General features: G+C 44.3%; 1 protein-coding gene across 1 annotated transcript in view; it reads right to left on the bottom strand.

Moving 5' to 3' along the window:
• Window positions 1–26035, bottom strand: part of KAZN (kazrin, periplakin interacting protein) — a 218914-nt gene that overhangs the window by 159342 nt on the left and 33537 nt on the right. The window contains exon 2 of the mRNA XM_062622845.1: window positions 1378–1535. Coding sequence (XP_062478829.1) covers window positions 1378–1535 — 158 coding nt within the window. The remainder of the gene's footprint in view (window positions 1–1377; window positions 1536–26035) is intronic.

The following is a 26035-nucleotide window of genomic DNA, read 5'->3' as shown; positions in this document are numbered from 1 at the left end:
ATGGAGGTGACTTGTCTCAAGACATACCACAGGGACATAAACACCATACTCACAGAAATGAAATCCTGAGCACAGTTGTAATGATTCACTCACTGTGCATTCCACAGCCTCCAAAGCCTGGATTGACTCCCCGTGCAAATATATCCAACATTAAAACACATATGCCACTAATAGCAGGGATCCCCAGGCCACTTCTTGCACGCACCAAGATCTCTACCAGCCAAAGTAATTAGAGCCAAAGGCTTTGAAAGCGAGAGAAACAGGTAAGAGAACCACCAGACTCCACATGGGAGGATATGGGAGTAAAACACAAAAATACATAGTTTTCTCTGCTTGCATCCTCCATTTGGACACTTGTAAAGTGCTGGCAGCAAGTGACAGGAACCTGGGCTCTGGGGACACATTGGTTAAAGGAGTAATTGCAGTAACACTACCTGCACCGCCATGTGCTGGTACTTGCAATGGCAAGCCAGGGTTAGCACAGGATAGCAGTCAGGAAAACCCTGAAGATTATTATTTTGCTAATCCTTATAGGAATAATTTCCTCTCTTCTACGTCCTTGTTACATGTCTATCAAGAGGCAATGAGCACAAACTACAATATGGGAAATCCCAGTAAGATGTTCACAAGACCAAAAGTCCCCCATGAGAGTGGTCTGAGCGTGGGGGCCAGACTGTGTGATCCCAGCCCTGGAGAGCTCAGGACAGTCTCAGACCTGCTTTGTGAGGGTTTAGGGCTTACCAGAGGAGAAGGGGAAGGAGGACACCCTGTTTCCAAAACAGCCCTCCACTATGGGCTGCCATTTTCCATCCAGGCTTTACAAATAAAGACCAAAAGGGAATATATATACTGAATACTTCAAAAGGGTCTTTTTTATAGGATGAAGGAAGCACACTAGAATGCAGGAAACCTACAGAGATTTTATGTCAAAGCAGCAGAGGCACAAAGAAACATCTGCACACGGTTTCATGACTTCTAACTGGAGTTTCAGAGCATGGCTAAACCAACAGCTCAGTTATGTGTCTGGCACTTCTAAAACTGGCATTCAGCACAGATGCTCAGTGGCAAAATGACTTTCTTTTCTAGGGCTGATGCTGGATTCCCACCAATGGGTATTGGTTCATTTTTCTCCTGAAACGTCAGAGCAATTCTCAACCCTAAATGTGAGATCCAGGCCCATCACAAGCAACATGCTCCAATCACTGAGAGGCCTTTCACACAGCTGCAGATTTCAGGAGCCAAAGACAGTTTTAAACAAGAGTCAGGGACTAATGTTTTCCACTGGTAAAACTGTCCATGAAAATGATGTACTGCCTCTGGATCTATGTAATGCGCCTTCCTTGTGTCCTAACAAATGGGAGTTTATTGATTTCTTACCTGTGCATCCATAAGAAGGTGCCTCATCAACATCATGGCATTTTTGAGGGATTCCTTCTCGCTGGGCAAAAAGGCATCTTCATCTTCATCCAGTGTTTTTGACTTGTTGACGATGAAATGGGAGATCTGGTCATTCAAGGAATGAAGCGACTCCACAGCTGCGGAGACAGAGAGGGAAAGCAAAAAGGGAATGAAACTGTGCTGGAAGGAGCTGACACCATTTCTCAGTTTGAGAATCCATACAATCTGCTTTTGAAAGGTGTAGCTGGAAAATGGTGCCCGTGACCTCCCTTTCCCTCTCTGCTGAGAATGCCATCAAAGGCACGGTAAAGACTAGTGACTACCATGAAGTCAAATACTGATGGAGAACTGCAGCAACAGCAACAAGGTGATATAGCCTAAACTAATAGAGTTACTATAGAGTTAACTATAGAGTTAACACTAAGTGAACACTACAGTGTTAATTTTTGGTTACTTCCAGATACCAAGCAGACTCAATTAGAACCCAAGCACTCAGTCTCACTGCTCCCCCAGCCAAGACACATCCAGTCAGTTTTCCCTATGTGATATGGTTTTGCAGCACCAAAATTGTATTTTCAATAGTAAATGCATGCTTCAACAGGCATGAGGGTTATGAAAGCACTGAGTTATTGCTCTAAGGATCAATAATTATAAATAACCAATAGGTATATGTGCATCTAAAGTTAACTCTAAGATTTAAGCTCATACCCAAGCAGTAGCTAAGGGAATATATGGATGGGAACAAGATGCACTGAAAATTTCTGAAACAGAATAGTTGGTTACAAAGAATGCTTTTCATAAGTTTGTCCCATATTAGCATTCATAAAAGTCAGTTGAAACTAAAGATCGTTTCTGTGAAGAAGCAACCCATAAGCCTTGTCTCCTAGGATATGGCAGCTGTAGTGTATAGCTGTGAAGAAATAAATTGCCAAATAACAGCTCATTGCTAGAGTTAAAGTAAGAAAAAGAAGTCTCCTGGCTCCCAGCTCAGAAACCTGCTCCCTACAGTGCGCTGGAACCCAGAACTTGAGACTACATGAAGGCAGAAGCCAGGAAAATTGGCTTTTTATTACCTAGGGTATGCAGAGCGCAAGACAAACAACTAAAATACTGGTCATTTACTTTATTCACAATTATAGGTAATTGAAACACTGTTAATCTTTTAAATTCTCCTTCACAGGGTCAAGCCCCAGGTATGATACATGGATTCTGCTCCCAATCATGCATAGCAGAAATCACCAGCTCCACGGCTCAAGGAGTCCTCCAGCAATTCCACACACTTTATGATGCTGCAGTTTACACAGGCTGTAATAGCAAGACTAATGGCAAAATATGTTCCTTCTGCCCAATGAAAAGCTTTGCTTTGCTACAGATCTGAAAGCTCTACCATGCAATTTGCTTTTATCCTATCCCAAGGCTGGAGTTTTCATTTTACTGTAGGCTCATTAAACAAATGAGGCTCCAATAACTGGTCAGTGTATTTTCCTCCTGCCAGTGGTTCATGCAGTGAAGCCCTTTGAGGAGTTTGCAGCTCAAAGTAACACATCACTGTCACACACACTGAACTGCGCTTCAGCTGTACCCACTGCAAAGCCTGATTTGCTCAGGCTGTTTATGAATAAGGCAATGAGTTATTTAGGACTCTTCGACAGACTGATTTTAAGAACACGAGGCAACTGAAATACACTCAACCTGTTTCTGTCCAAAGACGATCTTAGCACAGGATTCAAAGTAGTAAAGATTAGCCAGAAGCCGTACTCATTCAAGGGCAAATCTTCCCCAGACAAAGGTTGATAACAGAAACCAGGTGTCTCCAAAATGTAAGTGAAAGGACAGAATCCTCCTTATTGAAAATACTTTTTATGGGGGACTGGGAGGATTTCCCAAGCTTGGGGTATTCATGTACCTCACCGCTAATAGAAAAGGTATTTGAGGCTCACCGTGATGATGTCTCCACTTTAAACCATACCATCAATCATATTCAAGATAAGGGCTTTGCAATAACTAAATGGACCAGCTTCAGCTTTCCCAAGCATACAGCCATGGGCTTAGGGTGGCAGTGGGTCACACACAGGCACTGGGAAAGCATAGAGACTGCAGCCCAGCAGCCTGGACAGCACCAGGCTCCTTCGCCTGAGCCACTCAAGCACAGGGATGTCAGCTTTGCAAGTTGTTCCACCCAGCAAAACAGAGGCTCGCTCCCTCTGTATAAAAGCTACTGAGTCCTGCAGCCATGGCACCTTCAAGGTGCAGCAAACCAGCATAGTGACAAGTAAGTATATCACTGGGGTGGATAGTGTACTAAGCTGGTCATGTTCCTCTTCTGACTGTCAGATGCTGCGAGGGCTGGAGCAGCTCTGCTCTGGAGCCAGGCTGAGAGAGCTGGGCTGGGTCAGCCTGGACAAGAGAAGGCTCCTGAAGGGGAGACCTGAGAGCAGCTCCAGTGCCTGAAGGGGCTGCAGGAAACCTGGAGAGGGGCTTGGGACAAGGGATGTAGGGACAGGCCAAGGGGAATGGCTTTAACCTGCCAGAGGGGAGACTGAGATGAGCTCTTAGGCAGAAGCTCTTCCCTGTGAGGGTGCTGAGGCGCTGGCACAGGGTGCCCAGAGAAGCTGTGGCTGCCCCATCCCTGGCAGTGTTCAAGGCCAGGTTGGACACAGGGGCTTGGAGCAAGCTGCTCTAGTGGAAGGGGTCCCTGCCCGTGGCAGGGGTTGGAGCTGGGTGAGCTTTAAGGTCCCTTCAACACAAACTAGTCTGATTCTACAATTAAACTTTAAGTAAAGTTACACACGACCATCAAGGCATTTGGAAGTTTTTCCAACATCACAGTTTCTCTCTGCACAGTTTATCGTACTGACTGTGTGACCTCTGGGTCTTCTTTCATAGTACTCGGTCCTGGTCATTGCCAGAAAGAGATCTTAGGGCTTGGATGCATCTCATGTACCTTCCCCTTTCTTTCTTGCTTTCTACCTCTGAGGTTAAACTGGACAAGATAAAGAGCCATTACTGACAATTTCATATGGGCTGGTTTTGTTTAGTTCAGTATGTCAATACCTCATTTACAGCTAAACAGAACAAGAAGATGAAGGAGCCTTCAAGAAACTGCCCTCAGCCAAAACATTTCAGTGCTGCTCTCCAGAGCAAAAACTTGCTGATAACATGTAGACAAAAGTCACCTGTGCCACAAATCCTCCCTCACCACGTAGTCAGCAACACCCAGACAGTTGGGCAAGCAGCAGATCCACCATCAGTCCCTGCTTTCACTCAAGATGCATGATCCATCAGAACAGCGGGAGACAGACGTGGATTTCGCGGGTCCACACAGTGCAAATGAAGCCATAAAACTGTAATCATACAATCACGGACTGGTTTGGGGTGAGAAGGACCTTAAGATCATCCAGTTCCATATCCCTGCCATGGGCAGGGACACCTCACGTATGGGTGTGCAAATTGTTCAGTAGGGTCCTTGCATTGCCCGCTGCTCCCGGGTCTCCTCCTGGGTGTATTTTGACAACACACACATCCTGCACCAATGCCAGGGACAGCATTTCCTCTGGAAAGTCTCTGCATCCATTTCCCATACTCAGGCACCTAAAAGTTTAAGCACTTTCTCTTTTCTGAGGCCCATTACCACGGGTATGTTCACACCATTATAAATAAAGGTCTGTCAGCATTTCTATTATAAATCTCTGCAAGTCAGGCAGAAGGATTCATTCCAGCACAGAGGGTGGTGCTGATGTGATTTTCTTTTCTCCCCTCTAACGAAAAGGGAAGTGAAGAACTAAAAGCCACACAAAGCTTTTGCCTTCTTAGAGAATTTTTATTTCTTGAAAGAAAGAAAATCAGGGCTTAGCATTCCTCCATTCACAGGCACACAAGGATTTCTCCAGCACTTTTCACTTTCCAAAATCAGTTTTACCAAGAATTTGATGGCCTGCAAGCAAAAGCTTAGACATGTCTTGACTACATAATAATTTTACTGAAGGGGGGGACCTATGTACATCACACGCTATTGCATATCACAACCCAGGCCACCATCATCCTTGTAAACCAAACATCTCCTCATGCGTTAATGCACACGAAGCCAGAGGTACCTCACAGCGATGCTCTGCTGTGGATACAGGGGAGCTGAGCTTCTCCAAGTCACCATGAAGCAATCATTTTGGAATTGTATGTCCTCACACCAGCCAACACTCAAAACCCTCAGGCAGTGTTCAAGGCCAGGCTGGACAGAGCCTTGGGCGACATGGTCTAGTGTGAGGTGTCCCTGCCCATGGCAGGGGGTTGGAACTGGATGATCCTAAGGTCCTTTCAATCCAGACCATTCTATGATTCTATGAAGCTGTAGGCTTCTCATACACAACTGCAGCAGGTATATGGCTACACGCAGGCAGCAGCAGATTTAATTTTCTTATCACTCCTAGGCTGCACTAGCATCTCTATCAGACACGTCAGTCCTGAAAGTCATCTTCCCAGCACGAGTATTGATTTATCCCATCCTTTCTGACCAGTGCAGAATTGAAGACAGAGAAATTCCTTTATCCCCTGAAATTTTGGCTTGAGCCAGAAGCCCACATCTGCTTTCAGTAATATGAATGTACATGAGAGTTCTCCTCCTCGAGCTAATGGCTTCCTGCCAGATTCACACTGACTATGACCAGGAACGGGTACGTGGAACAGTTCTTCCATCTTTGTGATGTTAAAGTAATTCAATCCACACAAAATTAGGTTATCCAAAGTTATACCAATCTTATCTGAAGCAATAGCTCCATATTCTGCAATATTTCTTCTCTTTCCCTTTAAGAAGTTTAGTGCTGTTTGAGCAATATGTAGCACATTGAGCTCTGGGGGGCAAATGCTTGTCTCATTTGTAATTCTCTTGGTTTAGAGAAATCAGAAGAATTATTTTCCAGTGAGAAGGTGGAAAAAGCAGATGAGTATTTGACTTGCTCTGATCTTTAACAGCATCTGCCATAGCCCTATGTTCAAGCTCTGCTTAGCAAAACAAATCTTTTTCCATGCAGGCAATGGAAACTGTATTTGAAAATAAAAGCATCTGAGTCTTCCTCATGAAAGCAGAAGGTGCGTTTCCAACCCTCCAACCTGCACACACAGTAACACCAAAGAAGCCTAAAACACCACACCATTTCTGACCCTGGTTTTCTGGATGTCCTGTGTCAGTCTGCAATCCAGCTTCCAAAGGCCACTTCTCAGAAGCAGAAGATATTTTTCTCATTTAAATCAAGAGGAACTTCCTGCCTTGTGCCCACTAAAAGTCTAAGTGAGAAGGAGAGTTAAGTGTCCTGGGTTCAGCAGTAGCAGTCATTTTTCTCCTTCTTAGTAGCAGGTGCAGTGCTGTGGTTTGACTTTCGGCCTGGGAACAGTGCTGACAGCACCGATGGTTTTAGTTGCTGCTCAGTAATGTTTACTCTGACCAAGGACTTTGTGAGCCTCACACTCTGCCAGGGAGGAGAGGAAGCCAGGAGGAAGAAGACACAGGACACCTGACCCAAACTAACCAAAGAGGTATTCCATACCACAGCACGTCATGCCCAGTATATAAACTGGGGGCAGTTACGTGGAAGGGCTAGATCACTGAGTATCGATTGGCAGGTGGTGAGCAGTTGTATTCTCTTCCCTTGTTATTTCCCTTATCATTATCATTGGTGGCGGCAGCAGTGATTTGTGTTATACCTTAGTTACTGGGCTGCTCTTATCTCAACCTGTGGGAGTACATTCTTTCGATTCTCCTCCCCATCCCTCTGGGAGCCGGGGAGGGGGCGGGGGGAAGGAAGGTGGGGAGTGAGCGAGAGGACTGTGTGGTTGACTAACAGCCTGGGCTTAAACCACGACAGTTAAGCTTTAAACATTTCTGCTGAGCAACACTTCAACTAAACCCAGCAATTTCTCCTCAAACACATGAGATTATGGACCTCGGATCTAAACCCTAGCATGCTCAGCTGAGACTCTTGATCCCCTAGAAAGAACAAAAGAATGACAATTTCCTCTTGCTGTATCAGTCCTTTTGGCTTCAGGCAGGTAACACATCAGTAACGCCACAAGTGAGAGTGAGAAAATCAGTGAGGTAAAAGTTACAGCTATCAAAGCCCTGTCGGCTTCCCAGCTTTTCCCGTTCCAATCTTGCCATTTCCTCACTGCAAAGAACAATTTTGAGGGCAAAGAAACAAGAACAATCCTCCACTAGTGCTTTGACATCACCTACGAGCAGAGAGAAAATGATGAGTTTCACAAGCGGTATCCCTCACTAGGGAGGTTCCATCACCTGTCAGAGGTGACGTGCTGCACTGGGGGGGTTCAGGTGTGGACCATTCACCAAACCCAGAAGCAGGAACAGGTCAACAAAGCTGTTTTTCTGCAGGGTGCTTTGGGGCATGAATAACTAGAGCCTGAAGGATGTGCAGGGGAGGAAGGAAATTGCTTTCTGTCAGAGACGAGGGGAAAAATACACTTGCTCCAAAGCCTACTTCAAGGAAGAGGCTGAAGCAGTGAAGTTGCTCCAGGAGACCCCATTTTATACACTCCAGCTACTGCCCAGATGAGTACAAAATAAAATAAACCTTTGATACTTCATTCAGAGATCTACTGACAAAAGTCATCAGAGTCTAAAATCAATTCTTGCTAGCAGGAGTGACTAAATGAAAGCGGATGGACATGATCATGATTTTATCAAGGGATGCTGTATAAGGATTCTTGGGCTTATTGGCTGACTGCTGTGAAAGAAGAGTCAAGCAGACACTGGAAGAAGTCAAGAAGACACTGGACTCCTGAAGACATGGACTCCTCTGTAAGCAGTCAGCACTCACAGGCATTACTGGAGGTTTCAGAGAGAAAACGAAAAAGCCACACAGTGTGCACAGATCCTTTGAAAACCCACCACAGCTGAGCACGGAGCAGCCCTGAGAGCCACAGGCTGCCAGGGCAACCTCACCTGCTGATGTGTGACTGTCCAGCAAGAGGAGTGACGTGTGTGGGCAATTCTTGGGTAACATCACTAAACAGCCACTTGAATAACATCACAGGCATTGTTTTTGCAGAGAGGGAAAAACGTATCCAAAGCACTTCAGGCTTTTCCCTTACAAGCTCTCCCCATTTTATTTTGGAGCAGAGAAGGCTCAGGGGGGACCTGATGGCTCCCTACAACTGCCTGACAGGAGGATGGAGCCAGGAGGGGCTGGGCTCTGCTCCCAAGGAACAAGGGATGGGACAAGAGGAAACGGCCTCAAGCTGCACCAGGGCAGGTTTAGGTGGAGCTGAGGAACAATTCCTGCCCAGAGGGTGCTCAGGCATTGGAACAGGCTGCCCAGGGCAGGGCTGCAGTCACCGTCCCTGCAAGTGTTCACACCCCGTGGAGACGAGGCCTCAGTGCCATGGGTTAGGGGTGGCCTGGGCAGTGCTGGGAATGGTTGGAATTGACGACCTTAAAGCTCTTTTCAACCTGGTTGATTCTATGATCTGCAGCACTGCACCAGTCAGCCCCAGGTGTCTGTAACATGCAGGGCGCCTGAAGTGCCCGGCTGCTTTTCAGCAGAGGATTTCAGCGTCTCCCACATTCTAAATCGCAGTGGATTCCTCTTTTTGAAGAGCAGTTAAACCTGCTTTGCTGAGACGTTTGTCTACATCTCTTACTTTCTTTTTATAATGAAATAATAACTTTCTGTGCAACTTCAGTCCCAAGAATAATGATCTCACTCACAATGAGGGTCTCTCCAAACACACTCACTTTTCAGCAGAACTGTAAGAGGAAAATCTAGCCTGTTGCTGCTCTGAGCTTTCACTTTGCACAGCGTTTTGGCCACAATGCTTATGAAATGCTCTCAGCAATGAGGTAGGTGATACCAACACACCAACCAGAGGCCACCAAGCACAAGGATCCACCTTCTGCTGCCTGGGCAGCCCACAGATGTGGGGCACTAAGGGCATGGAGAGACCGCACACAGGTCAACAGCATGTTTTCTCCTTCCTCATCCCCCTGGCAATGACAGTTTCTGTCTGCAAGGGTTTTGGGACAAATTGAGTGTTCTTCCGAAAGCTCCAAATCCTGACTTTGGGATGAATATACAAGCAGCCCTGTGCACACAAGCATGGAAATTTAAGGCAGTTCAGTGTTACATCACACAGACACATTCAGTGTATAAAAATAAGATCTTTCTAGAGCTAGATGATAAATAATGCCCATCCTTGTTTATGTTACTGAGGCTGGCTGATGGATCTATTGCTGGGTGCAAAGAAAAAGGACATGCAAAACATGCAACAGCTGCTTTTCACCTGATCAATGACTGATTAGGAAGCCTTCCCCACTGTAGCATTTGCTAATTGAGTTTGGATACATCATTTATTCACTCAGTAGCAGCAGCAATCTCCCTTTGTAAAAGCCAAGCTCATGAAGATCACTCCCTTCTCTTTTACGGGTTTAACACCTCTCACTTCCAACAAGAGGAGAAGCTGAGTACAAAGCTGCAAGGCCCTGACCATGGGGATCACAATGCAGTAGCTCTGTCTGAGCAAACAGAGCCTGTTTTCCGTTATCCACACTGTCTTTGCAGCTGGAAAATAAACCTTGCAGCATTTGCCCCTTCCATTTGGTTGTGCCAGTCGCTCTTTAGAAGACCCAACTTGTCCCAGTTTGTACAAAGAGTGGGAAGATCTAGATCTGAAACGCTCCCTAAATATTTTCTCCTGTTCCTGGTAAGAAGAGACCTACAGCTTTTTCTTTCCTTTGTGGTCTTTTTAACTTGTTTCAAAGGAGGCGTTCAATGAGCCCCCTCCCAGGAATAATTTACCACACCATTAACTGAACAAAAAATATCTGGTGTCTGCATTAGGGGCTCAATCACCTTTCAGATAAACACTGAAGGACTCATTACAGTAATTACTAACGAGCTGGCCTCCTTGGGCTGCAAATGTTTTGTGTGTAACTGGCAAAACGCTGCACTCGGAGCTTCCCAGCTGCAAAAGCAAGCCATCGGACCACGAAATGCCCTTCAAGTGCCAGAGGAAAACCCGCTCAGAAATGAAGCTGGTCATTTTTTTGAGCTTATTAGCTTCTCCTTACAAATCTGACCTGTTGGGAAACGAAAAATGACATCAAGCAGTGGAGCTCTGTGGAGTCGTGGCAGCTATTGAATAATCAAAGTTTTTCATTGACACCTTTGATTTAATGGTGTAGAAAATTCTTTCAAAGTTGAAATTTTCACTATTTCTATTAAAACAACAATTTTCATCTGTTCTTAAAAGCATGGATGTGTTTCAAATCCAGCAATACCAAAACAAATGTTGTATTTTCTCATTACACTCCCCCACCACCACCATCAAAAAGCATGTATTTTAGTAGAGTAGAAAAGGGATGAGAGTTTGAGAACCATACAATGAGGACAGTATCCATATTCTCTTTGGAGAAACTACCTCGTTCTAAACCTCCAGAGATTATGTACCCAGAAGAACTGTTGGATTTTGCTGTGTCTTTCTGGGGTTTTTATCAGCCCTTTGAAAAGGATTTTTCTTCTTTGCCTCAGTTTCTTCATCTCTAAATCACAGCTATTGCCTCACGGTACTGAGCTGAAGTGAACCAGAGTTTGGCCAAAGTTTTACAAATTAAAAGGCCCAGTGTTCAGCTAAAATACTGCCAGGGATCATTGAGAGAAGAAACATTTCTTTTTGGGTAACAGTCTCACTTAGAGCTATGAGGATACTGGCGAGCTACAGAAGTGATGCCAAGACTAAAAACTTGCTTATTCCCTCCCAGCTGCACTAGTTAGAGTAATAAATAATATTACTACTCACCCTAAAAGAAAACCCCCAAGTGAAAATAAATTCCTCTGCTACATTTTATCATGCTTACGATGGGGAGCCCAGGTCAGAGCACAGAATAAAGCAGCCAGCGATGGGGTACTCCTGCTTTCACTAGTGCTTTAAAGCTGAAAGAGCCTACGGCTCCTCCACCAGCCTTTAGAGCTGGACTGTTGTTATTTACAGAAATACTTGAGATGTTTAACTCCCCAGAGAGCTACAAACTGCCAGGCCAGGAACAATGTCAGACTTGGAGAAATACAGAAGGCATGATGCCAAAGCAGTACATTCAACTTCTGCAAGAGAAACTCCATTTACATTTACCATGAACTGACAAACCCTTTCCAAAGCTGGACAAGGCATGGTGGCTTTACAGCTGCTACTTCCTTGTTTCTATTGAGCAGTCATTTTTACGTGGCCTCTTTAGCTAATTCTGTGACTTATTTCATAAACAATAGCTACTTTATTTAGATACAGAGGAAGTGAACAACAGAAATTACGTATGCCAACACAAAGACATCATGGGCCAGATATCCAGCTGCTATGAGCTGACTTCAGAGGAGCAACACCCATCTGGGCTTGCATACAGGCAGTGGTATGGTGTTGCTGGGCGACAGGAGGAGTGGCTCCTACTTTGCCCAAAATTGGCTCCAGGATCTTGGATGGATCACCTAAACCCTTAGAGCTCCAGTTTCCCATCTGAAAATACAAGTTCTGTAGCCCATGGAAACATCATAAGCCATAAAGGCAAGATGCCACCACTGATGAGGGACTCATTTGGTTTTTCCTGGCCATACAACTACTGATTAGGAATTGTGGTTTAACAAGCAGCTCCTGGTACAAACAGGATGCTCTATCTTCTTGGTACCAAAGGTGGAAGAAAACACTTCCTGAAAGGCATTTAACAAAGCATAGGCATTTCTGGGGTTTGAATGAACTGACATTGTTAAAGGCAACTGAGCTTGATGTGTTTCCCACCAAACATCTGGAAGAGAGTGAAAGTAAATTTAGGTCTTTTTCTGACTTTTGAGAGACTAATGTTGGCTTGCCAGTCTCCTAGTGTTGCAATAATCCAAGAGGGTCAACCAAAACACTGAAACTGGCTTAAAAACCAAGATGTACAAATCAAACAGACTGGGTTTGCTCATATCAGCTCTTGAGATCTTTGTTTCACCCTTAAGATGGTGCTTCTCCTCATCAGAAATGTTAGAAACTTAAAAAAAAAAACCAAACCAACAACAAAACCCAACAGAATTGTCACATAAGAAAAAATGTCAACAATTATAAGGCTTGCATTAAAGTCATGAAAACTGGCAACCTGCAAATCTCTCCTTGAATGTGTCTATATTTGCTCTTCATAGCTGAAAGAAGGGATGGAGGATAGTGTTTAAGCAAGCATTTAAATTTTCTTCACAGCTGCCTCCTCGAGCATCTCTGCTGCTTAAACCATAGGATGTGACACTAAGAAAATGCGTGGCTTAGCAGTTCCATCTTAAAAAAAACAACTTGTATTGGCAGAGCATTATAAAAAGCTAAAATTCAAACACTGGCAACACGGATTGATAAACCTCAGCTGAGTACAGAGGATCAGGGGGTCAAGTTTTATCAAGCACTCACACAAAAGCAGCTGTCTCTGAGAGCCTGGGAGTGGGATTTGGTTCCCGCTGCAGATAAAGGTGACACTGAGGACCACACCAGATGCTGCATCTGCTCTGATACTGCCAGCAGAGCCACACGCTGTCAATTCCTGCCTGTTCATTGCTTTAGTACTGCATTTCCTTCTCATCCAAGCCCATTAATCCATGAGGTGCAGAAATAACATTACCTGGGTTTGCCGACTGAGAAATCCAGACCTTTTTTTAGTCATTTAAGCTATTCAACTCCTGGAAGAACATCCTCTATGGATGCACAATTCCACGGATATTTTGGCTTATTTGTAATTTAGGCAATTTTGACATTACTGTGTCAATTACTGCCCATTGTACCACTACAACCAAGATCACCAACATTATTCATGTGGGATAAAAATAAGCGTCTAGAAATACGTCTATGCAATTGAAGTTAAAATGAGACTATATTCTGCATTTAATAACCCTGACATGATTATATCTTCAAAGCAAAAGCTTCACATTCAAGACAGCTCTTCAGTGTGTCATTTATTTTTATGGTCACAGAACTGAACAAACTGCTTCTAGAATAAAGCAGAACTTTCAGACCAGTATTTAAAGTTGTTATTTCTGTTAACTATGTCTATAAAATGCAGCAAGAGAGTATTTTTAGTGAAGAATATTATCCTGTGATCAACTATGTCTGTATCCACACATTCAAACAACTCTCAGTAAGAAGCAGTGACTCAAGCTAAGTCAAGCAATCAGAACAACTGACAGGCCCAGCTTTCCAGAAAACGGGATTTTGTCATCTTTAAAAGCAACAGATGTCATCGTCTTTAAAATTATTTTTTTATTTAAAAATAATAGATGGGAAATACAAGCTCCTTTTTCTACACTCCTATACATTAGCATGAGTCTTGCTTTAGGTTCATGAGAGGCTTGTGATTCAGAGACAGAATAAAGGCACCTGAAGCTTCTGTGTACATTAAAGGGACCAAGGGATGACTATGGAGCAGCTGCCCAGTTCAAGAGCAAATTGTTACTCCTTTTCTCACCTGATCTGACGATACGTTTTGGAACAGCTCCTCAGTCAGTCAGAGGTAAAAAGGGATAGCAGGAAATGTGTTAAACTGTGATTGGCAGGGGTTTGTATTTTTAAATGTATGTCAACTGTGATGTTTCACTCAGAGAACATTCAAGTCTTGATGATGTTTAAGCACATCCTCCTCTTGTGTTCAGGGTGGCATTTTAACAGAACTGTGGGCACCTGCATTCCTTTTCAGCAATGTTTCATTCCACCCAAGCACCACCATTTGTCAGAAAGATGACATTCCCAGCAAAGAGGAACATTCAATAGTAGAGCATTCAATACTAATTACACACATCCAAATGTTTGTCTAAGTTGGAAATACTACTTTTTATTTATCAGGTTTTCCAGATGTTCTGCTAAGGTGCTTTTATCTCCATTGCAATCAATGGGATTTTCAGTGGGGATTAAGCACTTCATAATGTTAAAACCTCATGGAATCAAGTGCATTTTTTTGTTGCTGACCAGGGGACAAATGGTTTGTTCTGAACCTTCCCCAGCTTCAGAAGACAATGCCTTCCTTGGTTTGACTTCCTTAGGTTTTGTGATTGAGCTTTGAACCTTGACTTCATGGCCGACCCCACATGTTATATCTAAATTACACTGCATGTGTAAACAGTCACTGGTGGCCTTTATTTCAGCAATGGGAAAGCAGGAAAGAAACAAATATCCCTGTCGACAGGGATAACATATTGCATTAACCTCCTCTCCTCGCTTTCATCTGTAGCCTTTGCAGCAAGATTGTTTGGCAAGGCAATGAAATGAAACTTTAATAAAGGACAAGAGGAGCAACAGCCACCAGTATGAAACTGGGGAAGCAGAACTTTGCAAGCAATGCTTGGAAGGACTGGGGTTTTCCAACAGTCATGTTCCTGTGCCAAGTCCAAGCAAGGAGCTCGGACTGCAGCCAGGCACTTGAAGAGGTGAGATCATTGCAATGCCCCAGTGGTGTGTGAAGCAGGTAAAACCACAACAGCAGCAGAGCAGAAGAGAAATAAAAACGCTTTCCTCCATAACTCAAGAGTATCAGGTAAAGGGAAAAGGTTTTGATTAAAAAGTTCAAACCCCCTGAAGTGACTCAGAGACTTACTTCATTTCCAAACACACCCACGGTTCTTTGGCTCCTGCATCCTGGCATTTTCACATCTAACTTGCTTCTGAGGATAGAGCTTAAATACTTCTGATGGTGCAAGTCAAAGAGGGCAGTGATTTCGGGTGCCCAGCTCTCAATGGGTGGGAGATGCCTTCAAATAAGGCACCTGGAAGCACTGTTACTTGCTGCCATGTTCATACTGCCCTGATAGCCAATCCGCCCTGCAAAGCCCTGGAGCTGATCAACACAGCCTAAAGTAAGTCTCACTTTTTGGATGCTGAGCAGCTCTAGCTCCAACTTTCTTTCCCTGCGTGAGATTCTTTCAGGTGGCAGGGAGAATGCCTTGGACTTTCTGAGGGCCTTTCATCTTCCTGAGGCTCCCAAACATGCTTAAACAGCAGCTTTAACATGAAAAGCTAATTCACCCTGTCAATAACCTGGGACCATCACTGTGTTCTCCCCTGGCAACTGCCTCAGGGAACAACCATTCTCTTAGGCACAAGCATTTTGACGGATGAAGGGAAAGCATTTCATTTTGACACTTGATTGACAGAAAGTGTCCCTGTTAATTATGACCAGAAAAACAGAAAGAGAAGAAAATTATAATAATATAAACTAATTTTGGTGTCATATTTAGGGTGTTCTTAGAAGACGCAAGGGGCGAGGCTAAGACCACACAGGGCAAGAGGTTTATTTACTCTATTACAAAGTCAGAGTGAGATCAGCACCAAACCTGCTGGAGCTCAATAGCAATGTAAAATATTATATGCGCAGACCTGTGCAAGTCAGAAAATACCTCCTGAATAGCTCCAGACCACCTCTGCTCTCACCAGAGTAACTTCAGAGTCTTTGGCGGACTTCATCCTTATCTATGCTGATGTAACACCGAATGATGCATCTCCCCTAAGCACCGCTTTTCCTCAATGTCTCACAATGATTTCAGGCTCACAGGTCAACCCAACAAGAGCTGAGTCAGCATGACTGGGTGCAGTGCTTCAGATACCCAAAGGGCTGCTCTGCCAGCTTGGGGAAGGGAAAAGCACTGGGAAACCCTAACATAAAAAGGACCCTTGGTCTTTCGAAAGCCCATCCTCTTCCCCAGCTTCCAGTGTTCTCCTTCCACACACATACCAGAAATCACAGACAGAATAGGAAAGCCAGAAGCACGACGTTCCTTGCCTAGTGTCAAACAGTACACCCAGAGCAGAGACTGGGGCGAAACTCAATCCTTCAAATGAAGTCTCATGAAGGTTTAGTGCAGGTTTCCGGGACTCTCCCATACAAATCTCAGCCCAACAGATGGTGGTGGCTCGAGGAAATTCTCGCAGCACAGGCCTGTGGTTTCATCCCCATGGGTTTTTGCACCCCATTAAAAAGAAAACCCCAAACCTATTTTCTGCCTGCCCGCCGAGGCAGCATTCCCACACCTGAACAGCTCCCTGCTCTTCTTTCCAGCTTTGCCATGGCAACAAGAAAACTGCGTATCACAGTGTAAAGCAAATGGGCTATGCTTTTAAATTGTCCTTCTGTCTCGAGCCAGGTTATGACATCTCCTAGCTACAAGGCATGTGAGGCTGGCAATACAATCCCTGCCATGAGAACCTGCAAATCCCAGAAAACAAGTAGATTATTTGCTACAGGCATGTGTAAAGGGCAGGCAGGAGGTTTGTGAGCTGAGAAACCAAGCTGAAGGTGGTTAGAAAATAGGGGACATCAGCTTCCCATGTCATTTTGTGGTGGGCGCAGTGGGGCTGAGCTGGACCCGCTGTGAGTGAAGCACACCCTCCCCTGGGCAAGGCAGAGGGGCTGAAACAGAAGCTTTTCCATCTGGGAGTCACTTGCCAAACTGCAAAAGGACATTACAGAGCCAAGCCAGGGTTTCTTAGCAACAGCATCGCATACAGGTCCATTAACTCCAAATTTCTCTGCGAGTAAATCCCGAGCTAGGAATATCTTCAGACACTTATTGATAGCCTCAGCTGCAGGATGTGTTTTGTTCAGTCTGATAAAGGGGAAAATAAAAGGTAACCACTGAAAAGCAAAGACCAGAAAGGATTCTTTGGACACCTTAGAGGTGTTGGGCTTGTAGCTGCCTCTTAATTAGGTTATGGAGAGCTGCCATGGTGGGTGTTTACAAAGGCCTCAGCTGTAGCAATTCCTCTTGCAATTCTGCAAGAGAATTGCTCTGGCCAAAAAGCAACTGAAAAGCAGCTCATAAAGCACAACACAAAAAAAAACAAAACTGAGAGCGAGTTAGAGGGCAAGAAGTGATTCACATATTACAACAGTTTGATTTTCCCCTTGCAGAGTGCTTCGTATTTGTGGGACTCTGTTGACTCATTTCCTTGGCGTTACTCCTGATTTACTAGCGGCACAGCAGACAGCGAGACTAGAGGAGGTGCTGGGAGGCTCCTCCTCCTCTTGGCTTTTAACTACCATTTGCAGTATTTCTATTCTGATTGTAGCTGACAGCAGCTGTTACTTTAGTTCACCCCTAAGTAGCTCTTTATTTTCTCAGAGCCCATCTCTTGGAAACATGCAATGGTTTGAACAGCTCTACTTCAATTTTGGAAAGCCACAGCTTATATGCAGCTAAGCACAGACTGAAAACACCACAACGAGACTCAAAGTGTGTATTCTAACCACATTTCAAAGCTGATTTTTAAGACACTCTCAGAAAGGTGGGAGACGGATGCTGTTTGAACCATCACAGTGTGTGAATGAATAGAGGTGGCAATACTGCACTTACATGTAGAATAAAGGTACAGAGTTTATATGTGTGCAGCAATTTCAACATTCCATTTTTCATTCCATTATTCAGACTACATGTATTCTTCATGTTTCTCATTAAAAGGGCATTTTTGCTGATGATTATGAAGTTATCATCAGAGGTTGTGAAGTTAATGTGAGAAGAAGGCAAGATAAGTACATCTACAGGCTGTACGAGCACACTGGAAAGCTCCCTTGCTTGAAAAGGTCAGCTCACTTTAGATTGCCTGTCTGAATAAATTTTCACCATTCAACCCTTGCTCTTCCCCTGATACAAATGGAAAACCTGTACCAGATGTAGTCCTCAGTCTGAGTTACACAGATACTACTACATTTATACCCCAACAAATAAAACCACCTTCTAAGTTTGTCTTGGCTGTGATTTTGATTCCTTTGACTGGATTAATAGCTTTCAAAGTAAATAGCTTAAAATGACACTTTAAAACACTTCCATTAGTATTCTGACAAAAATAAAGGATAAATTTAAATCTATGAATTAACACAGTGAAGTAGCCGTGGTCAAGAAGTAATTTGCTTGCACAATCTATGGCACTATTTGTCTAAAGCACATTAGGTGCCAATTAGGATGTATGGGTCCACTGGATTCACCTCAGAAGTTCTGCAGCTGCAGATCAAATCCTTCCAACCCCTTTGTGATTTGCATGAGGAGTCAAAATGATAAACTCTTTAATAATGGCAGCAGATAGCACACACTGAACTAGACGAGAAAAGATACAGGTTTCTGTAATGAAAAGAACACGAGGTTTATCATGTTCTCGCTATTAAACTCAGACGAGATTAGGCTAATGAAAAGCAAAAACAACCTCTTCCCCCAGAATTGCTCCTCAGCCTTAAAAATGTTTGTAGCTGAGGGAATAGCAGACACCTTCTCCCAGTTTTTCCCTCTCCCAGTGCTCCCACCACCAGCAAAAACAACATTTAGGTATTAGACCTCCCTTTTCTTTTGGTTTGTCCACAGCTGCCTCATGCTGCTTTTCCTAAGGGCTTTTATTGCTGTGTTAAACAAAAGAAAAGAGCTGCTATACACATAAGGCCTTTTTTTTTTTTTTTCCCACATCTTCAACTCTCAAATAAAATACTTCCATGGACTTCCTGTCCTGAAAAAGAACCTTCATTAGTGTGCATTTCTATACCAAGATGAAAGAAGTATGTGAGGCTAAAGTTTTCCCTGGAAAAGGAGAGGATCGCAAGCTGTTAATGTCATTATGTTTCTGTTCATTAGCATCTCTGGAAGCTGACAGATATGTTTTTAACGACTTTTTGTTTTTCCTTAATGCTCTTTAAAGTACTTTTCCCTTACTGCACTGCTAATAAGGTGTAAAAGCCTTGTCCCAAAACTCTACCCCATTCCACAGCTCACACTCTGCTGCAGCTGTAATGGGAAGATTTTCTCACAAATGCAAATTAAACTGAGTATTTCCTGGGCCAGAGTTAACATGTTAACACATTACAACTGTTCTCAACCTATTTAGTCAAGATTGCATTTCCAATATGGTTGAAATAAAAATGTGCAGATTTTAGTAATAACAGAAGAACTTTACTTGGACTTTTCACTGTCACAACTGAGCTGGTAAAGGCTTACACACATATGTAGGTATAGGCACAGGCTGCCCAGAGAAGCTGTGGCTGCCCCATCCCTGGCAGTGTTCGAGGCCAGGTTGGACACAGGGGCTTGGAGCAAGCTGCTCTAGTGGAAGGGGTCCCTGCCCGTGGCAGGGGTTGGAGCTGGAGGAGCTTTGAAGTCCCTTCCAAACCAGGCTGGGATTCTGTGTATACATAAATATATATTTACACACATATATACATACACACACACATATTATGTGTATATATGAACTAGCTCTACTGACTGCAGCACTATTACCCATGTGGAGCAGCATTCAACTCAATATTTCTTCTGCATCTGGTTGCAAATGAAAATCAAATAAAGAGCGCTTCAAGGGCATCCACCAAATCCTGCACTTTCCTCTGTTGTCCTCCAGCAAAACAATGATCTTTGAATTGAACTCAGTCTTTTTGGATGGTTTTCTAATTGAAAGCCAGATTCCAGCAGGAAAGGCTTTGTCAATGTGACAGAGTGTCTGGAAGATAGCTATTAACATAATGTCAAATCTAATCAGAAATCACACACTGATGGTATTTGATTCTGCTTATTGACTTTCTTCATCTCCAATTGTTACTTTGGGCCAAAGGTTGTAAGGGGGGAGCATTTATCACTAATATCAGTAAGGAAAAGTATGATTAGGTATGATTAGCACAACTTTCCCCACCTCCAGACCATTCAAGCAAGTGCTTATTTTAATTCTTTGTAAGTACACCATTTTAAAGCACATTTAAGTGTTTTGCTGAAGTGGGTTCTAGAGAGTGATAAATGAATTATTACAAGGACAAATCACCCAACCTGGGTCACCATCACCCTGCTATGGCAACTCCAGGAGTGACATGGGGATGCAGCAAGGACTCATCCAGTGATAACAGACTGATCAGTGCAAGTGAATGCAAACGTGAAGTTATTCAGAACATGATTTGAAGAGTTAACAGCTCCTACTGACCCCAGGCAAGGTCTTAAAAGGGTTTGAGGAAGTGATACCCATATTGCAATGTGTGTGCTTAGCATGTAATGATCAGCGCAGCATGGACATAGCAGCTGAGCTGGGAATGTACCCTAAACCACAGCATTTCATTTTTCATTTGGGGGAGAGAGGCACAAGCATGCTGGAACAGGGGCATTTGTAGGATTAATACTGTGTCCTGGGTTCAGCAGTAGCAGTCATTTTTCTCCTCCTTGGTAGCTGGTGCAGTGCAGTGTTTTGACTTTCGGCCTGGGAACAGAGCTGATAACAAGGATGTTTTGGTTTGGCCAAGGACTTTGTGAGCCTCACGCTCTGCCAGGGAGGAGGGGAAGCCAGGAGGAAGAAGACACAGGACACCTGACCCAAACTGACCAAAGAGGTATTCCATACCACAGCACATCATGCCCGGGGAGGTAACTGGGAGTTAGCCGGAAGGGCTGGGAGACTGCAGGGTTGGAGGACGTATCGGTCGGTGCTTGGTCGGGCTGAAGGAGAAAAGTGGCCAGTACTTTATCTCTATACTGACTCATGGATGGTGGCAAATGCCCTGTGGGGGTGGTTGAAGCAATGGAAGCAGAGCAACTGGCAACACAGAGGTAAACCCATCTGGGCTGCTGCACTGTGGAAAGATATTGCTGCCCGGGTGCAGAACCTGGTGGTGAAGGTACGTCATGTAGATGCCCATGTACCCAAGAGTCGGGCCACTGAGGAACACCAGAACAACCAACAGGTGGATAAAGCGGCTAAGATTGAAGTGGCTCAGATGGATTTAGATTGGCAACATAAAGGTGAATTATTTTAAGCCTGGCGGGCCCATGGCACTTCAGGCCATCAGAGCAGAGATGCAACACAGAGATGGACTCATGATCGAGGGGTGGACTTAGCAATGGACACTATTGCCCAGGTTATTCATGAGTGTGAACACTGCACACAGTCTCTCTTGCTCTGGAAGACTGTTACAAGAGATGGAGCCTGACATCATGGACCACATGGACTCAGCAGCTTTACAGGGACTGGTCCATGCACTAAGATAAGAGTGATGGTATATTGAAAATGTGGGATCTGAGCATGACGTGAATGGTATGGAATAAGGGGTGGATAATGTCCTGGGTTCAGCAGTAGCAGTCATTTTTCTCCTTCTTGGTAGCTGGTGCAGTGCAGTATTTTGACTTTCAGCTCGGGAACAGAGCTGATAACAAGGATGTTTTGGTTTGGCCAAGGACTTTGTGAGCCTCACGCTCTGCCAGGGAGGAGGGGAAACCGGGAGGAAGCAGACACAGGACACCTGACCCAAACTGGCCAAAGAGGTATTCCATACCACAGCACGTCATGCCCAGGACGTAACTGGGAGTTAGACGGAAGGGCTGGGAGACTGCAGGGTTGGAGGAGGTATCGGTCGGAGCTTGGTCGGGCTGGGGGGCAGGGGGGAGGCGAGTTATCAGTTGGCTGGTGGTGAGGTGATGTATTCTCTTCCCTTGTTATTTATCATTATTATCACTGGTGGCAGCAGCAGTGATCTGTGTTATACCTTAGTTACTAAACTGTTCTTATCTCAACCCACGGGAGTTGCATTCTTTTCGATTCTCCTCTCCATCCCTCCAGGAGTAGGGGGAGGGAAAGAAGGGGGGGAGTGAGTGAACGAGTTGCCTGACTGGGTTTAAACCACGACATACTGATAGAGTAAAACCAAACACTCCTTGCTTAGCACAAAAGCTCTTGGGGACATGCTCTGTCCCATATGTCTTTAAGGTACCCGACACTTCAGAAACACAAAGGTAAGAAAGAATACAAAGCAGAAGTGCAGATGCTTCCTACGGCAGTTATTTCCATCGTCTAAATTATCATAAGAAAAAGACATTCAAATCAGGTCGTTCATGGGAAAAAATTATTAAAGGTTTTTCTACAACATGCAGTATAGCCCATACTGCTTCTTCCTTTAATGCACATGGTTTTGGCCATCCATAGACATGTAATACCGAAGAAGACAAACCACTGCTCTGTGCCTGCACTGAAACCTCTCTGCCTGTTGGCAAACCCTCCTTTTGGCTCAGCAAAGGAAGACTACAGAAGCACATGAGTATCCACTCCCTTCCCGCTTAGTTTCCGGGCCAAGGTAATCCTTCTTCACTTTGAAAGGGAAACAAAGAGGAAAAACATGATCCCATCCACACAACTTAGTTCAGACCTGTGGGTTTGACAACTGCTGATGGGAGAGGGGCTTTTTTTGCCTTCACACAAAGCACAGAAGTGCCAAAAGCCACGTCTGACTGTCACTGATGGGAAGCAAGGTCTGGATGAGCTTTACAGCAGCCCAGAGCCTATGCAGGAGGAGGATATTGTCACAATAACCTTAAGAAATAAAACAGAGAGACAAAGCCTTTCATCCCTCCCCTACTCACATGCAGAGATAACACAGAGTTTCAGCCAGAGGAATTAATTATTCCCCATTCCCAGAACCATTTAATGTGGCCATTGCTTTCTGTCGATAAGGAGCAAACAATGAGACTTCTTTCTTGAGAAAGCTCTCCAGCCTGTCTCCCTTTGGTTACTCCTACACATCGTTTTTCCTCTAACAGGAGTAGCTGACATTTGTGTCTTTGATGGGATAAAATAATAAACATAAGATGAAAAAGGAGAAGGGCACCCTTTTGGATGGAAATCTGAGAATGTGGCTTCCTTCTGCTTCCAACTGCATCTTCTGAAGTTGCCTCAAATGAGAGGGGGGAGAAAAGCAGGAGGAGTCATGAATTCATACAAAGCACTACAAGGGTTCAGGCAAAAATCAGGTTCCTTTTATACTCAGTAAAACCAATTTCTGGTATTTTTCAGTAACTTGGTTTCATTATAGATACATCAGTTCTCATATAGCTGAAATAATGATGTGGCTTCCATGTGGCACTGAGATGGAAAAACAAATAGGTGAAATTCTTCTCCTGGTTAAAATTATGTAAACTCAGAGATTGAGTATTTCTCAGTCAGTGGATGATGACTTTCCAGAATATTCTATTATAACTTCAGGCAAATAAAACTCAATGGAACTCCTACACCTGCCAAGGTCAAACAAGCTCAAGCAGCATAAAACTGCCTGATGCATTTTTATGCATAAGAAATTGAAGATAATTTGGGGCTTTTTCATTCCTGCCAACCTGCAGGAAGAAAAAAGAAAAAGAAAAAAGGAAATTCAGGTCTGAATTCACATTTGGGTAGGCCAAGGGATGACCTCTTCATCTGCCAAGTCCCAAACGTAGGATGCTGTATGTGACGAGTGACGCATACACACACGCATGAATTATTTATGCAAGAATATTTAAGGGGGGAAGCACCTAACTTTATGCTTTGATCATTAAGTTACAAAATATCTAAATAAATAAATGAGTGCAGGTGGAACGGAGCACCACCTCTGGGTGGAAAGTGGAAAGGAGGACACAATTCTGCAACTAAAAGAAGAATCATAGAACGGTTTGGGCTGGAAAGGACCTTAATATCATACAGCTCCAACCCTCTGCCATGGGCAGGGATGCCTCACCCTAGACCATGTCACCCAAGGCTCTGTCCAACCTGGCCTTGAACACTTCCAGGGATGGGGCATTTAGCACTTCTTTGGGTAACCTGTTCCAGGGCCTCACCTTCCTCACAGGGAAGAACTTCTTCCTTGTATCTAACCTGAACTTCCCCTGTTTAAATTTAAACCCATCACCCAAGGACATGGTTTCTACTGAGCATTCAGCTGGGAGAAAAGGTGTTGTGGAGGGGTTTACCTGCTGGTCCCTGGCTCCAGCTGAATTTGGGACTTCTAATAGCATGGGTCTTGAGACACACCTACACACCTTATTCACTAGCAAAAGAACATCACCCTGTATAGAACATTTAGAGGTCATTAATACATCCAGAGCAAATACTAACTTAGCGCATGCAAACTGTCCACACTGCTGTCCTCTTGAACCACACACACAGTCTTTGGTGTCTGGGGATCACTTCAGCATCATTCTGGAGTCAATAGGACTAAATCATCCCACATTTAAGTACATAAACTGTCCCCAGCACGAAGGTATGTGTTTCTCCTTTAAATAACCTGGTGCCTGTGGAGATATTTATGTCTGAGCCTGCAGCAGCTTGAAGCTGCTCTGGAAGTCAGAGCCTGTCAGCTTCCCTTTCTGCAGATGATGCTCTGGCCTTTGGAGTGATAGATCAGGAACAATCTCCTCCATCTCCCTGCCGCTTGCAAAGAACTCATTTACAGACAGGTAGGACGTGCTGCAGTCAGAGGCAACGTCAATGCTTTCTTCCTACACTGTTTGCTTTGGGGGGCTGGATATTTTTTTCCCTCTCACTGATTTATCCCTCTGTATGCACTTGACCCCTCATAAATAACAGAAACAAAACTGTCAAATTCCAGAGAATACTTGAGGCACAGAGAAGGCACAGGAGCTCGGAGGCGACAGGGAAACAGCAGGAACTCACACAGAGATGGGCACCTCCCCGAAGAAGAAACCAGCTTCATAATAACTTATGAAATCAAAGGAAAAAGCCGTGGCAGGTCCCCCCAACCCCAAATGCCCAGCAGCTCCTCTGGGGAGTCTGCCCCACATTCAGGGCAGGTTCAGCTGGGGATCACCCCCACAAGAGCAGTGAAATTCAATTGGGAACCATCTCAGACCTCAGAGAAATCCATGGGCACTACTCCAGCCAGCCCCTTCTTTGTTTATTTTCTCCTAACGGTGCTTTAGGCAGTGAACGTTACAGATAAAGAGCAATCCGAGAAAAGTCAGACTTCATGGACATTTTGTGCTGCCACTTTGCAACATTCTTGTGTCATTTTTTGGTAGAAATCTTGACTCTGGCTTTGCGTCTGCCTGTAACATCCCCTTCTGTTCAAAAGAATTTTGTTTTGCTTGCCAGTACTGCTTGACGATGGGGATTTGTAAGTGCCCAAGCACACTGTTGAGGTAACATTTTCCTTGCAAAACTTATGAGGCTGTTCTGAGCTTTGCCTCAACTCATGGTTTCTGTTAATTCTTCTCACAAACCTTTCTGCGAACAGCATTAGCAGCAAGAAATAAACCCCCTTTAAGTTCCTAAACACCTCCTCTAGAAGTGAGAGCAAGCAGATACCCACAGTCTTGTTCCTTTATTATTGCAAACAACATACCAAAGGCCTGACACCTATTTATGGCTTCAGTGTGAGCTCCCTCAAAGACTGACTTCATTTCTAAGCTATGGTGGGGGCTCCACTGCAGTGTGGTGCACTGAGCACGAGGGTTAGGCAGTTCATTAACATGCAATATTCCACAGGCTGTGATATATGGTCTGTCACTTACAGCAAAGCATTGTGCATCTTAATTGTCTGCTCCTTTCCAGCTACTCAGTTTGCTTGGGAGATTAGGAATTTTCCATCTACCTTCAATTTTCATGGAAATACAGATCTTGGAAAGGCACAAGAGTTAAAGATGCAATAATAAAACAGTCTTTTGACTGTCAGGCATGCAGCTTTGACTGGTTTATTATTGTGCAATGCAGGAGAATGGATCACAGGAAATAACTACACATTTTTCTTTGCCTGATTTACAAGTTTCGGGGATTCCCCTGATGGGATCAGTTCTGTGAGTCCACAGAATCCATAGAATCACAGAAGGGTTTACGCTGGGAAGGACCTTAACATGACCCAGTTCCAGCCCCC

Source organism: Pezoporus occidentalis, unplaced genomic scaffold (assembly GCF_034315485.1).
Source record: "Pezoporus occidentalis ecotype Australia unplaced genomic scaffold, CSIRO_AGI_Poc_V1 ctg249, whole genome shotgun sequence".
Lineage (NCBI taxonomy): Eukaryota > Metazoa > Chordata > Aves > Psittaciformes > Psittacidae > Pezoporus > Pezoporus occidentalis.
This window is presented reverse-complemented; position numbering and strand designations above follow the sequence as displayed.